The 15,808-nt window shown below is 35.9% G+C and overlaps 2 protein-coding genes across 2 annotated transcripts; both read left to right on the top strand.

The window, feature by feature from the left end:
- Positions 1–7,830: 7,830 nt before the first annotated feature.
- Positions 7,831–9,761, top strand: hmx1 (H6 family homeobox 1). Its single transcript, XM_088921636.1, has 2 exons — positions 7,831–8,131; positions 9,163–9,761. The coding sequence occupies exons 1-2, from the start codon at positions 7,831–7,833 to the stop codon at positions 9,759–9,761; spliced, it is 900 nt and encodes a 299-aa protein (XP_088777762.1).
- A 4,333-nt stretch (positions 9,762–14,094) lies between these two features.
- hmx4 (H6 family homeobox 4) lies at positions 14,095–15,305 on the top strand. The gene is made up of 2 exons (XM_088921612.1): positions 14,095–14,368; positions 14,582–15,305. Exons 1-2 carry the CDS (start codon positions 14,149–14,151, stop codon positions 15,130–15,132), a joined length of 771 nt encoding a protein of 256 aa, XP_088777738.1. The 5' UTR covers positions 14,095–14,148; the 3' UTR covers positions 15,133–15,305.
- Positions 15,306–15,808: the final 503 nt, after the last annotated feature.

Below are 15,808 nucleotides of genomic sequence, written 5' to 3'. Positions count from 1 at the left end.
GGGGAAGTATATTGATATTATTTAAATAATTAAGATGAACAAACAAAGAGATGTGCAACAGTCCAAACTGTTGTTCTCAAAAATGTAAGACACATGAGGCTTTTAAAATATTGAGCAGATACATCCTGATGTCCTCAAGATAATAAAGCACATTTGATTATACATAGTTCCCCATGTTAGTGCGTGTTTTCACTATTCCACTATTACTGTAAATGTTTCTGCATTTTTTCCCATTTTTCCCTTGAGTCTGCGATGGTGAGGGTGTGGGAGGTCAAGAGTCCTGCCTGGGGTTTTGGGCACATCTGCACACGGAGGGAAAGAGAGCATGTAATCAAGGGATACCCTGTTGATGGTGAAGCTTTGGATTTTTTTTTAAAAGTACTCCCTTACACAAGTAACTTGTAACTGTAATGGATTACTTTTTAAAAACAGCTTTCACAATCAGTGGTTATAATTGATGTGATTCTTCTCAAAGACATTTCAGAGTGCATCAACAGCAGAAATCTCCTTTTTTGGCAGCTGTTCTGAGACTTATAATAGCTGTGGCAGCATGCAATACTGATGTACTATTCAGGTCTGTGATGACATCATTTGACCATGCAAGGAAATGCATCATGTGACCAAGAGAGGAAAGGCAACTTCATTAAAAGGCAATATTGCAGTTTGTTACAAGAATTTTTATGAAGTGTCTGTAATGACATGCTCATAATCCTGTTCTTTATTTTAACTTTATTTATACATTCATATTTTGTCTCTCAATGCAATGTTTTCCTGTGTGAAATGTGAAAGCTTCTTTGTGCCATGTTCTAACTCTTTGACTGAAATTGACTGATCTCAGCATTCTAGGCAATCTACATACCATGATTGTGCATAATGTAAAAATGTATAGTGAAATAAACAGAAGGCTTGAATGCATAACAAAGAGTTTACAGTCTATGCTAAAGCTTTACAATGCTCCAGGTAGTTGCACTGGTTATTTTTCTGGAGCACTAAAAGTGGTTCATCTCAGGTCTTCACAAAAGGGATGAAGAAGCATTGAAGAAAGTTCAGAGAAGAGACATTGGGAGCATATTGTTCTGCTAAAGATTGTACTGTGTCCAAACCACTAACTAAGGTAAGGATAACCCTTTCTGGAATGTGGACCTTTCTTTTTGCTTTTCAAATTAATTATGAAGAGCAGTGTTAACAACAGTGTTAGTTCAAAGATCGCATAGGCTGCCTTAACTGCAATTCTGATCCTTTGTGTCAGTGCTTCTGTCCAAAAGAAGACTGTAGCTTTTTCCTCTAGAGAGAGAAGATGGAAAGTAAATTATAGTGATAGTCATATATCACTATATGAATATATGAAGATTTCGTGCTCTGTTACTGATATACAGTATAGTGATAGCCAGCAATTATGTCACTTTGCAACTCACAACTGACAACCCACTGAAGCTCAGCAGGTGTGAGCCAGGCCACACCTGGATGGGAGACCTCCCGGGAAAGCTAAGATTGCTGCTGGAAGAGGTGGGACCAGAAGGGGTCGCTCACCCTGCAGTCTGTGGATGCCCTAATGCCCCAGTATAGTAACAGGGATACTATAACATAAAAAGGCGCCAACCTTCAGATGAGATGTAAAAAAAGTCCTGACTCACTGTTGTCATTTCTCAAAAAGAGTTGGGGTGTAACCCTGGTGTCCTGGCCAAATTTCCCATTGGCCTTTACCAATGGCCCACTAATAATCCCCATCTATGAATTGGCTTCATCACTCTGTTCTCCTCCCCACTGATAGCTGGCAGCGGTGAGTGTACTGGCACACTATGGCTGCTGTCACATCATCCAGGTGGGGGCTGCACATTGCAGGTGGTGGAGGGGAGTGTCCAGAAAAGCTCTATATAAGTGTAAGGATTATTATTATGAAATTGGATCTAATGAAAGCTATCTGGAAATCATAGATCCAGAAAGTGATAAATGGAACAGAAGAACAGTTATTTTAGGGCAATGACATAGCACCTCTGCTGATGTAGAAATGAACACACTACTAGTCATTTCTGGAGAAGAGGTTGCCCAACATGGAGTGCTGCTGAAGATTTTGCATAACTATGGGGCTGCCTGGAGGTAAAAAAATCAATATTAGAATATTGACACTGTGTGATGAGATGTCTTACCTAATTTTATCCAAATGCGTTGTAATCTGTTCAAAATATATTAGTTTCCTGAGAGACCTGAAGGCTATGAGGGTGCAACAAGGTAGAATTCCTTCTGCATAAATGATTTACCTGTTTTTAGCCCCATGCGTTCTACAGTAACAGGAGGTGCATCTTTGAGCATGACATGTTGCAGACGTTCTGGAAAAGTGAAGGACGTGCATTCCCAGAGCTATGCCTGGGTAGATCCATGCAGCTCTACCCTGACATTCCAGTTATACTTGTTTGTGAGGCGATACAGCCTCTGCATGCAGTTCATGGTTTATAGAACAACAATCCACAAGGCCGTAGGGTGCTTTCACATTTATAGTACCTGGGAAATCAGGACCCCAGAGAGCTGTTATCTGCTTGACCATGTGGAGATGACAAGAGGGGAAAGCAAATCGAACATAACATGGGCAAGATCCTTCAATTTGTACATCATCACAAAATTGGGAACATCCACCCATTCTTTAACCAATACAGGGATGCAGGGGGATTCTGGCAAACAATGAGAGCAAGGCATGATACACCAGGACAGGGTGCCAGTACACTGGAGGACACACCAAAGACACAGACACTAACACTTTCAATTTCTGAGGTACTATCTGCATGGAGTATGTATGTTCAACCTGTGTTTGTGTGGGTTTTTGCCAGGTGCTCTCGTTTCCTCCCACAGTCCAAAGACATACTGAAAGATTAATTGGCTTCTGAGAAAATGGACCCTAGTGTGAATGTGTGAGTGTCTGTAAAAATAGAAAATTATTTAGTAGAGGTGTTATTTCTCCCATCTATCTTGTTCTGTTCTTTGTAGCCAAGAGTCCAAAGATCTCATCTAGCGGTTTCTTGGAAGATGCCAGGGTCACAGCTTCAACAATATGGCTCAGTAGCTTGTTAGAGATGGCCATGTTTTGTGTCAAGAAGGGACTTCTGTTTTCAGTTTTAAAAGGACTTTCCCATAGTTTTCACTTGTGTCCTCTGGTTCAAGTTATACTATTGACCCTGAAGTCCAGTGGGTTGACTTTGTAAATGCTTTTGAGGATTTTCAATACTTGAATCAGGTCCCTTTGTAGTCTAGTCATCTCTTTTTTTAACTAAAAAAGTTCTGTTCTTTAAACCTGAAAGAGTAGAAAATTTCTTTCAGTCAGGGAATGTATTTAGCTGCTCTTCTGTCTTTAATTAACTGATTCTGGAGAAGTATTATTTTTTTGGTTTGAATATGGTGATCAAAATTGTAAACAGTCTTGTAAATAAGATTGTAAATTATAATGGATCAACGAATGGTCCCAACACACATGGTCCCTGTAGTACTCCGTTAATTACATTTTCACAGTTGGAAAAATGTGTACTGTCTGTACTAGTTTCTATCCATTAACCACTACTCAACTTAATTGCTTGAATTTTCTTTTTTGTCTCCTGTTTTGATTGTGAGAATGAGATGCCAGTCTTTTATGAAAAACTTGATCAAAACCCTTTCTTAAAATCTATACTACAGTATGTAATACTATATGCTTTCCTTGAATCTATTACTGCTGCTGCTTGTTCTAGGAACCCTAATAAGTTAGTTACAGTACACCGCCTAACTTCTCTAAATCCACACTAATTATACCCTACCTTCCTATGAATTTCATACTTTGTGCAGCCATTATTTCTCACACCTCAATCTAATGTATTGTGTAATGGCACTACTCGCACATAATGGCTGCCACATCTCACCCATGTACCCATACTGTATGCTGAACCCTGTGGATGAACTAAGTTTCCTTTTTATAAGTAAATGCAAACAATTATTATTAGTTGTATTTATATGTGCTTTCCATCCAAAAGGAAAAAAGGGTTTTGTATATACAGTAGGAATTATTATTATTATTATTATTATTATTATTATATCTGTTTTTATATCCTAAACATTTTCTTTATTCTAGAATGCCGTAGCCTGTCTTGGAAATAGAATATCAAAACACACCTTTGGTCCTCTTATAGACATTAATCACATGTGAACTCTGCAGACGTTGGCTCTGTGTAAGGTACTGTATTTTCAAGTTTGATTTATGATGACGTCTGATTTTATATGACTAAGAAATACAACTATAGTATAGTGCTTTGCTCATTTTCATAAATGCACGTACTTCATGCTTGTTTCTAATCTGGTAGAATTTTAAGAATTGTTCCTATACATGTACAGTAAATGAAAAATATCCATGTTCCTAAGTCATGACTTATACTGCTTCTTGTATAATTGGAATTACTATAATGCACCAAAGATGGTAAATTTAAGTTTGTATCTGTTTGTGTGCTTATTGTGCAGATTTTACATGTTACTGATAATTATAGATGGTATGAATTATAGTTAGTCATTACTTTCTTAATATATATTTGCCACACCATAGTTAATCATTTCATAAATACTCCTGTAAATGAATAATTGCAATCTTAATAATAATCACATACAAGTACTACCTCAACGAAATTCCATATAATTCCTACTGTAACTCCATAGTAGTCTGTTCATGGAGGTTTCCAGACACCAAAATGTCCTTCCTCAAATACTTGGACATACTGTAATTTAACATTTTTGAACATTTACTGTCAAATAGCTATGAACATACAGTACTCCATTAGTACTAATAAAAATGCTAAAAAACACTAAAAACCACGGTCAAAAATAACAATTAAAAGTAATACAATTCACTTAAAGCATAATTTCGTTTTAGAACAAAAAGTCACCACTGTATTATAGCGATCACAGACAAAGTAACCCCGACTCGAAAATGATCTTCCTTGATATCGAAATCATAGTTCTCTAATTCAATCACATTCTAAGAGACTGTAGTTTAATGAAGCCGTTTATTTATCAACATTGGTTTGAAATAGTCAGATCTGTAAGACAACGAAAAAAAAGACGTGGTCCGTGTACCGAACGCAGGTGTAAACGGAGAAGAAGTGTGTCGAAAACCTACAGGCTAAATTCCACATTCATTTTAGATTTGCACAAAGATGTGGATAATACTTGACAATAGTAAATAGGTGATTTTAGAGCTGACTGGCCTTAAATCCATTGACAAAAACAGGGAAAAGCTTCTTGAAAACTCGCGATGCATCAAACTCAATATACAGTATTACAGCGAGTATAGCTGTAGCTGTTCTTAAAAGTATACGAACAACATTTAAATAACTTGCCGTACTCATCTCTTGGTGCATGAACACCACACCCTCTTGTGAGACGATAATTCCATCACCATTTATGCTATTTTGTCAGGTATGCTAGGAAGATTATTTTTATTGACAGATAAAAGACCATGCTTAACACCTAAGGTGTGGTAAGGTAATTCTTTTGAGTTTTTACGTGGGATAGGCATAATTGTCCAAGTCTGAGAGGTGTCATTACTTGCTATACTCATGTTATTGCCTATTGTTACGTGAGCCATGTGGGTCAGATTACTGTACCATGATCCGACATTACAAAAGAAAATGCAGGCCTTGAGGAGAGTTAGATATGGATCTATCAATCACTAATATAGAACTGATACGTACAGCTTCAGGGAAGTATATAATTAGAAAAATGACACACTCAAAGCCCAATATTTCATAGAGTCCTTGTCGGTCAGGAAGTCACTCTTACGAGCGAGCATAGTACCAACTTCAGATATTCTAAAGCTTTTCAAGAGTCCTTAGAATCTACTCGCCAAAGACAAAAATCGCAAAGTAATATAATCCCGTTTAAGTTCGTATAACACTGTTCAAGATGAAAAAAGAATGACCTCAGACTTTCTGAAGGTTCGTGATTAAAAGGAATCAGTTGGCAACTATCCTAAGGTTCTGATTTCATTTAGTCCGCAGCAAGAGATTTTTTATGTATTAGGCTACAGTGATTAACAATAATAGGGCACATTAAGATGTCTACGCCATTATTGTGTATCTTGAAAAGGAAAGCCATGACAGACTTGCTTCATCATCATCACCATCATTATCAAGCAATGTAGCAACGAAGGTGTCATTTAACAGCAAAATCATTAAGCTCGCAAATGTATTGATTTGTGTGTGTCCTTTACAAAATAACTAACAAGTAGACATTTATTAAAATAATCGGAAATTCTGCAATATTGATAAAACTAACTTTTTAAAATAAAAACACTAATATTTACATTACAAGTACTTTATCTTAGTGAGAGTAAAATTTGCCTTAAAATTGAATCGAAAGCTTATTACAATTCGCTTAGACGTTCAAGTTTCTGGTCTGAAACTCTTAATATCAATGAACGACTTTATGTTTGAATTTCAAACTCTCGGGGTAGATATTTGGATAAGTTCAATCTCACAGTTATTTGAATAAATATGTTCTTTTAATTATTGAAGAGACAATTCTTTACAGATACTTGACATTCAGTTATAGGATGTCCTTTATTTGAGATATTCTGTGAATCTTCAGTTTCACCTGAGAGTGTTACAGTATATGGCAGTAAATTTTGCGTTAACACTTACCGTCCTTTAGATGACGACAAGACGAAATGGGCTATCTTTAGATGACCATTGATTGGCTCTACTGTATATACAGTACCTAAGGGAAATAAATGAAGATAGTTATTATTCGCAAGTTTTTTAATTGGCTTGTAAAGATTGTTATGTCAATTTTTATTGTCTGGTGAGACAAGGAAGTATTGAAAAAGGCTGGCGTGGTCACAATAACTGTTTTGCAAAGGATGAAAATGTGTAGCAGTGATTAAACAGGCAACACACAACATCTCTCTATACGTACAGAGGTTCAGTAAGCATATTACCCTTAAACTACAGTAGTATCTTAATAACATTATCTACAGCTTATAAAATGCACCGAATTACGAAAATATCACTTTGCTGTTGCTCCAAAACCCATGTTTATAGTTCAGTTCCTAAAAATACTATCTAGACCTACAATGTAAATAAGTCAAAAGCTCTACATTTGCGGGATGTAATTACTATAGCATACAACGCATGGTTTTACAATGCCTTAATGAATGTCTAAAGTATTGTATCTTACTCGCATTAAAAAAACCTCTTACTGACGATTAAAAATTGAAAGCCCTGAACCCGAAAGAAAAAAAAAGAAATGTGGTCTTTAGCATCTTTGGATTACCTCGCTCCGGCTTTCCTTTCTGAAATAATAACAGGATGCGAAGACACAAATAGCCAATAGGAGGTACTGTATCATGTTCTTCTAAACCTCTTTCTTTCACTTGACGTGGAATTCGAGCCTTACACACCGCTATCTGTATTTTGATTTGCTCCCTAATTGACCTAAATAAAGCCCCTGACTGACAGGGTTTCTCTAGCCCCCCAAGGCACACTATCTAACAGAGTAGTGAACTCATTGCAAGTAATTCCCTTATTTTCTTGAGTAATCCCATTTGCTATTGTGGTCGTCCAATCGCAGAATGTTATTTGCTTGTTAAGCGTTTAACTTGCTTGACATTTTTACTTCAGCATTGCCGCTGTCTCCCAGTTTCTGGCGCCTAGAATTTTATGTGGTTATTTTAGAGGGTTTCATCCTAGGAAATAGTTGACATGGTTAATCAAAGACGGCGAGACGTACAGAAGGGAATGCGTTTTTTGTATTTGAAGTGAAAAGAGCATTACCGAAGTAAGGGAAGACCAACACTGTGACCAGTTAGAAATTAAAGCGGACATCATGCCTGACAAAGCGGCGGAGAGCCAGAATTCAACATCTGCGAGGGTTTCCTCGTTTTTTATTGAAAATTTGCTAGGATCCAACAGAAAAGAAGAGACGAGGGATACAATTCAGGATAATATAGACGACTGCAGTAAAGAGATGGTTTTTCACAGCGGTGTCGCAGTCAGCCATTGCAATCAAATCTGTTGTCAAGTATCTAATGCTGGATTCAGTACGCAGAACTGTCCTCTGAGGATCTATCCTTTGGAATGGTACAGAAGAGCATCGCTGAACTGTGCAGCACACGAAAGACTGGGGAGTAAGTATAATTTTGTAAATTGTTCATTTACTGTATGTGATTTATTTGAAGTTGTCTATATTACTGTAAAAAAGAGAAGCATACTATAGATGTGACTCAAGCAGATCTTCATAATGTTCCTCCCTACCACCAATACACACACCTCTCCCTCACGTTTTCAGAAATATGGAGTTAAAACACAAAATGTTTACGTGCAAGCCTGCTTATTCTTGAAATATAAGGCCTACATATTTTATATCCAGTACAGTTTGGAGTACAAATGCTGAGCCTAATTGTTTCTTCATCAGTTTAATAATCATGCCGCAAATGCACATACTGCAGGTTGCTATTGCATTACACGTTGCATTTGTATTTAAATATTCCCAAACGGAATGAACAATAATCTTTTTTTGGACTGTGCTGCTCAGTTTTTCCTTTAGGCTATACCTCATTTATTAAAACCTTCAAAATCAGCAAGGGTGAACTCTTGGTAAATTCTGCAAATTCAGAACGATTGAAGGCTTTACTTATTACTGTATATTAAGGACGTACAGTAAATATTAAACTGGTTACAGTATTTATGCTTTTAAAATATAGTTCTGTGGATTTGAGGAAATGCCAAACTCAAAAGCTTATGCGAGCATATCAAGGTTAGGACACATTGTTAAACAGTTAAATGGACTAAGCATTGTCTTGTAAATCATATGTTACACTCTAGAATTACTGTTACATTTAGAGAATTATTCCTTATCCTGTTATTAAATGATATGTATTAAACCAATCGAAGCCCCATTTAGTTAGGTTATTATTTAGGCCCATATGAGTTGCGTATAATTATTTTTTTAAGAAAAAATACATGATCACTATTTTCGAGACAGCACATTTTCAACACGGCTGTCTTAATGGTCGCTGTTTTTTTATTTTTTTTTATTTTTGTTTCATAGATAATACTATTTTTTATCCTTAAGAATGTATTAATGGTATTTGCGTTTCGTCGCGGTTCCTTTTCCAATACGAATATATATATATAAATGGCATATTTATCATTTCAGGTCCAAAGGAGAATCACAGTTTAGATGACGCTTGCTACTCTGGAACAGCTAGCGACCGGGATTCTCCAGGGATTTCTGAGCCCACTGAAGGGAACGAGAGAAAGCAGGAGGAAAACACAGCAGACGGAAAGGAGGATGATACTCTACATACTTTCCACGGTTTGCCTGATCAAGAAACCCCAGAACAGAAATCTGCCCGAAAAAAGAAGACTCGTACAGTTTTTAGTAGGAGTCAAGTTTTCCAGCTGGAATCTACCTTTGACATGAAAAGATACTTGAGCAGCTCCGAGCGAGCGGGACTGGCGGCGTCGCTGCATCTGACTGAGACTCAAGTGAAAATCTGGTTCCAGAACAGAAGGAACAAATGGAAAAGACAATTAGCGGCGGATTTGGAAGCAGCGAACCTTTCTCATTCGGCTCAAAGGATTGTCAGAGTTCCAATTTTATACCACGAAAACTCAACTCCTCCTGCCTTGGGTTTTAGTGTGCCTCAAGTGTCGCCACCATTAGTTGGCTTTTCGAGTACTGTGAATTATCCCGTTACAGCCTTCCCCTCTTCAATGTCCTTTATAAGGTCACAAATGACAGGTTTTGTGTAATAAGAAGAGTACATAATATTTCCACTTCAAATATTTCTGGTGGATTTATTATTGAATCAGAGACGTGCAATAATTCACTGGATAGTAGATGCAGAAAATTGCGTTTGTTTGCTGCATCCACAGTGAAAAAGGTGTATAAATCAATACATTATAACATTAATTTAAAACGTGTTAATCCTCATGGATATATAAATTAAGCAATATGTTTTTGTTAATTTTTTTGAATTACATCTTACCTATGGGCAAGTTCTGGGTAATATTCTGATCAATACGGGGTCACAGCCCACGCCTTTTACAGTACCTTGCGAAGGGGATTCTTTAAAAGTATTTTACAAAAAAAAACTTTATTCAATTCTTGTTTTTCAATTTTGTCACGTATCCACGACTGAATAGCTACAAATAAATAATTTACAAATAATTGTACTGTCTTTTATTTTATTTCAACACAAAAAAACAAATCCTTTGCCTCTGCTGTAGTTGCTGATAAGCCATACTGTATGTTCTGCTCGATACACTGCAGTATTTCTCAACACCTTCCATTGGATATTTTTGTTTCTGATGCCAGCGTCGGATTTAGCACTATCACTGTAAAGTGTTAATATCCCTTATATTATTTCTGTTCCTGGTTTCTTGTTCACTAAGTTTTAAAGTCCGTATCGTTTCAGCACAAAGCCTCTTAGATAAAACGGTGAGGTAAAATGAGTTCACTGCTGAACGCTATTGAATAAAATACTAAGTTCTGGAAACCAAAAAGATATTCTTTTAGAAAATAATGAATACTCAAAGAGGTAATATGAAACAGGCTCCGAAGCTCATCCACTTTGCAAATTCAGTTCACGTTTCTCAAACTAAAAGCGGGATCTAAGCACACAATGATACTTTATCTTAAAAGCACACTATACAGCAAATATACTGTACAGTGGTTTACAGGATAACTTCCAGGCGGTTACATTTTTTTAGCATTTTCTAATTTTCTAGAAGTACAGTTATCTGAAACACAGACACCACAATGTTTTTCTATTTGAAGTTACGTGCACGTGAATTACACCATTTATAGCCAAACATAGAAAGTTATCGAATACCTATGATTATCCTTTTAGGGTCCTTCAATAGTTTAACAACTTATTTAAACTAAAACTACAGCCTGTAGCTGTACAGTAACTTCTAAGCCAACAAGCTAGGCTACTTACAGTATCTATACTCAGGTTTAGTTCGAAGTTCAAAATGATCAGGATTAATTGGAGGGAACAATGTGATTTGGATATCCATGTGCAAAGGCATAAAAATAAATATGTTTAAATGCTTATCACATATGATGATTTACGTATATACCTGTTACTTGTCATTCTACTTTAATCTGTTCAAATCCAACGTTTGCTTTAAGCACAAATTTAACACCGTCCATTATTTTCGCTATTTTTCTTGAACATGTTTGATTTATGATATGTTTTTAATGCGTTAGTTAATCTCACTCTTTAATGCTAATAAGATCTATTAGACCTCTGTTTCAAAGCATAAGTGATGCCTCCTGTAGAACATTATAGATGAAGGCCCAGATTAAATCAAACTCTTGACCCACTTCCAATCACAAATTACATGATGACTAGTTACCACAACGCAGAAGGAAGAAGCCTTTGGCAAGGAAAAAAACAGTCATCGAGGATTACTCTTTCAACTTGCATTTCAGGAGTAGGTTGAAGTTTTGATTTAAAACAGTTCAACATCTTAGAATAACAAGAGATAAAAGATCGAGATTTTGGTAGTGGTTTCAGTAAACTGAGCACTAGGTCTTCACCACCATAGATAGATGTGGCTGTCCAGTTATACAGTTATAAATGAATACTCCATAATGTAAACGAAAATCAATCGATGCATAGGCTGCTTCTATTTCTGTTCATGTCTCGAGACTATTATTTGAACAAGCGGAATTTAAAAAGGGAGTGGAAATAAGTGTTGTTACCTCATTATACAGGTGTTTCCATTATTGTGAAAACTATTATTTTGATTAAGAGTCAACTAGAACATCATACCTCAAAAGGGTTCTAATTTTACAATTCACTGAACACTGAAATACTCAAATCAAAGAAATGAGCATTAGATATGTTCTGTACTAAGAATTCTAGTTAATATCTCTAACGCTGATAAACACTTAGAGTTACCCTTCTCTTGGACAAAAACAGTATTTTCATTTGCGCAACACACTAATTCGCCTTTAAAGACGAAGCGGGTTATCGCTTACACTGGGAAGAGAATAACTGTAAAGGCTATGTATTTACTTCAGGCAAAATGTATACAAATATTATTTGCAAAAGAAGACTGCGTCATATTTTGTGTTTTTGGGGTATGTGACTGAATCACTCCTTAATCCTCAAATCACCCTGTGTTCCCGACAATGCGTGGCTTTACCATTCGTAAAATTGTAGCAGCACTGTCAGCAGCAATTGTAGTTTAAGTAATCAGTAATAATTCAGAATAAATAAATGTATCTTGGTTTTAAAATATATAGTTCAAAAAGAGCCAATATGTCCAATGAAGCCTTAAGAATATGCACATTCAAGTTAAGAGAACTTAAAAGGTCATTTTTTTATAATCGGTGAAAATTACGCTACTCTATAGATTTAAATAATACTAAAAGTTACTTAGGGTCGTGGTTAAATCATTCTATTTTAGAATTATTTTCTGTTTTGAGAAAGTATGTAAGATGTAAGAGACTCTGTGTAGATGTAGATATCTATACAATACTTAATACTCAAATTCAAAAACGAATTAGTTTCTTCTGTCTCCTTTGTACAGGTTAGTAATATAAGCACCTCCTACTGTATATTGCAATTTTACGGCATATTCACGAATTCTTAAGTTGAAGGTAAAGCTCCATGTCAGCTAATTAAATCTACAGTTGTTTGTTATTTGAACCGAGAAGTAGTCCTACAACGTGATAAGAGCTATTTAAAAAAATGATTACATCAATTAATGACATAAAAAATCATTTTTACAATGATTAATAGTATTATTACACCCCTTTTACCATCTTTCCAGTGGATAAAGGTGAGGTGTTTTCTCTCTCTCCGTCTATTAATTATTATATTTTTTTATTTATTTAGATGCATGTTAGTTTCTGGCAATGGTGTTAATTACAAAACAAATAAACTTCGTTGTCATTTTCAAATAAGAATAGAGGATTACATAGAAAATCATAGGAATCACAGATTGTTACATCTGACCTTCAGTGATTCGGTTACAACAGGGATGAGTAATTTTTGACTGTAGAATAGTATAGCATGAATAACAGCTTCTTCAGCTTTATCAACACTATTTCAATTGAATGTACCTACGCTGCATTGGTCATTTTTCATAAAGTGTTACTAGTATATGTACTCGTTATTGTTATTAGTAATATCTGCCAGTTGAAAATGATGCCCAATAACAAGCCATTGCAATGCAAATATCATCATAACTAATACATCCAAGGCCATTGCATCTGCAGATGTCTAGTTTAGTAGTAACCAGAACTGAACTTTCATTACCCTTTTTAGGATATGTTATACTTTAGTGGTACAATTCATAGGTAGTTAATCAATACATTACAGCTATATGTAATTTCATATTTATGCACAATCGACGTAAAACAAAATATAATTTCGTGACACTACTGTAACTATATGATTACTTGACCTTTAAACCTATGACAAAGTCAGTTAACGATTTTAAACGCGAAATGTATTTTCTATTGTAGGCTAATATTCTAGGTACCCATCACCGTGTAATGTTGGTATTACAAAGAGGAGCAGAAGTGGTAACACTGTTGTTTTTTCATCCTTTCAAAGAATCCTAAAGCGCTTTACATATAGAAAGGGACCCAATTCGACCATGACTGAAACGCAGAGCTCAACAATGGAGACACACAGCAGACATTCTGCGACAGCAGATCAGGTGGAGAACTGAGAAATTACTTCACCGATTGAATTTGAAAGCCCGATACTGCGACTGTTAAAACTCTTAAATACGCAAAAGAGACGAATGATTTAACCAGTCTTCACATGCAATACTATATTTCCTGTCTATATGGCTAAAATATCCGGATAATACCCTTTTTTATACTGGATCTTCACCCGTATAGTAAAAATATTGAACACATTAGCTCACATTCCACCAGCAGTTAAAACACGCCAGCTTTCAGCTCCCGCCCTCTTCTGTTATTGGCCATGACACTGTGTTTACCATTCGGCCAATCGATAGCTGCAAAACCACGCTCTTCCGGTTCATTGAATAACTGCCAGCCATCTGGTGCTGCAGCTCTAATCTTGGAGCAATGGTGCTTGGAGTATCAAGACGCTACAGTTATCCGGAAACAAGGCGATAATTCCAAAGGCAGAGGCTGCTGTTGTAAATGTCTGGGAATATGAGCAAAGAAGACGTGCAATGCCGAACCGCTTCTTTGAAATTCACCATTGACCATATTCTCAATCTCAAGCAAAACAGCAAAGATCTAGACGTCTCTCGCCCCAAAGTGCAGATAGCGACGGACAGCAAAAATGATTTACATCACCGATTCGAAGACCAAGAAGTGAATTACAGACATGAAGTCGACTATGCACTCAAAGAAACAGGTTAATATTATTATTTTATTATTATTATAACAACATATAAGTAGATGTTTCTAATATAAATCCATAGTTAGGTACTGTTATACTGCATGGCGACTTTTAATTAATTTTCATTAGTTTGTCGAATGCATAAAATACATGAATGTACGTGAGGGAGTTGGAAAAACAGTTATAAAATGAATGTACTGAATTATATTTTACCACTTAATTTCACAGAGCAGATAGACTCAGTCTGTAACGCCACTGCTCATAACCTCACTGTCTGCAGAGAAGATGCTCTGAACATCAGGGAGTCACGTCCGAGGACTGAAAGCACAGACAGTTGCGACGATGGGGCTCCACATAACAAAAGCAGCAAGAAAAGCAAAATGATGACCAAAAAGAAGACTCGCACCATCTTTTCGAAGAGACAAATTTTTCAGTTGGAATCTACATTTGACATGAAAAGATATCTGAGCAGCGCAGAAAGGGCTTGTCTGGCGAATTCTTTACAACTCACCGAAACTCAAGTTAAAATCTGGTTTCAGAATCGCAGGAATAAATTGAAAAGACAGTTGTCTACAGAACTTGAAGGCCCTAGTTCTGCTGACCATTTTGCTGATGCGGGAAAGACTGTACAATTTCCAGCACTCTACAAAGACAACAATATACTGGGTAGATGTCTGTTACCAATGCCTTTTCCTGTTATGTATCCTGGAAGTAGCGCTTCTTATCTATGTTTCTCAAACGCCAGCAAATATTTCAGTCTTTTCGATGGAGATGTATGACTTTTGAGTTGCATGTGGAAGACGAACTGAATTTCGCACCAATATGGCTTCAGTTGACAACTGCTTTATTATTATCATTTATCTTTCGTTTATATTACATTAAGATTCTCAATTCATTTTTATTAAAAAGTAAATGTTACACTTATGGAAAAAGCCAGAAAAATGCCCGACAAAAGTTATGCAAGTATATCTATATTAAATTCTTTTTTATTCGTAAACAATTTTGATATTTTGGATTTACAAGTGAGTGTATGTGACTGTTTCTTTACACCTGAAACCTTTGAAAATGACCTTTTTATATAGACAACGGTAAGTTAGGGTACAGATGTTTGGATAAACAATATTTGGTCTACATAGTTTTAATGACTCATAGTTTTTCCTGATTTTTTTAACCAGTATGTGGTGTCAGTTGAACAGCAATTACGATTTGTTTACATCCGTATTTATTAAATATTTCTTACAGTACTGAACACAGCCAAAGACAATCAGTTTAAAACTCTTTGCATGCATTTATATAAACTGAATTTTAATAAAGATTACTTTTTAAATTAATACCATTTGCTATATATTTAAAATGAATGTATAAACTTTTTTTGAGCATGTCTTTTAAAACTATATTGTGTATTATATTAATTTTCCGACCTTTGTTGCTTGCCTCCTATACCCAGCCAGGTAA

Source organism: Atractosteus spatula, chromosome 1 (genome assembly GCF_055471065.1).
Source record: "Atractosteus spatula isolate fAtrSpa1 chromosome 1, fAtrSpa1.hap1, whole genome shotgun sequence".
Lineage (NCBI taxonomy): Eukaryota > Metazoa > Chordata > Actinopteri > Semionotiformes > Lepisosteidae > Atractosteus > Atractosteus spatula.
Note: the sequence above shows the minus strand (reverse complement) of the source record. Positions and strands in the feature narration are given on the sequence as shown.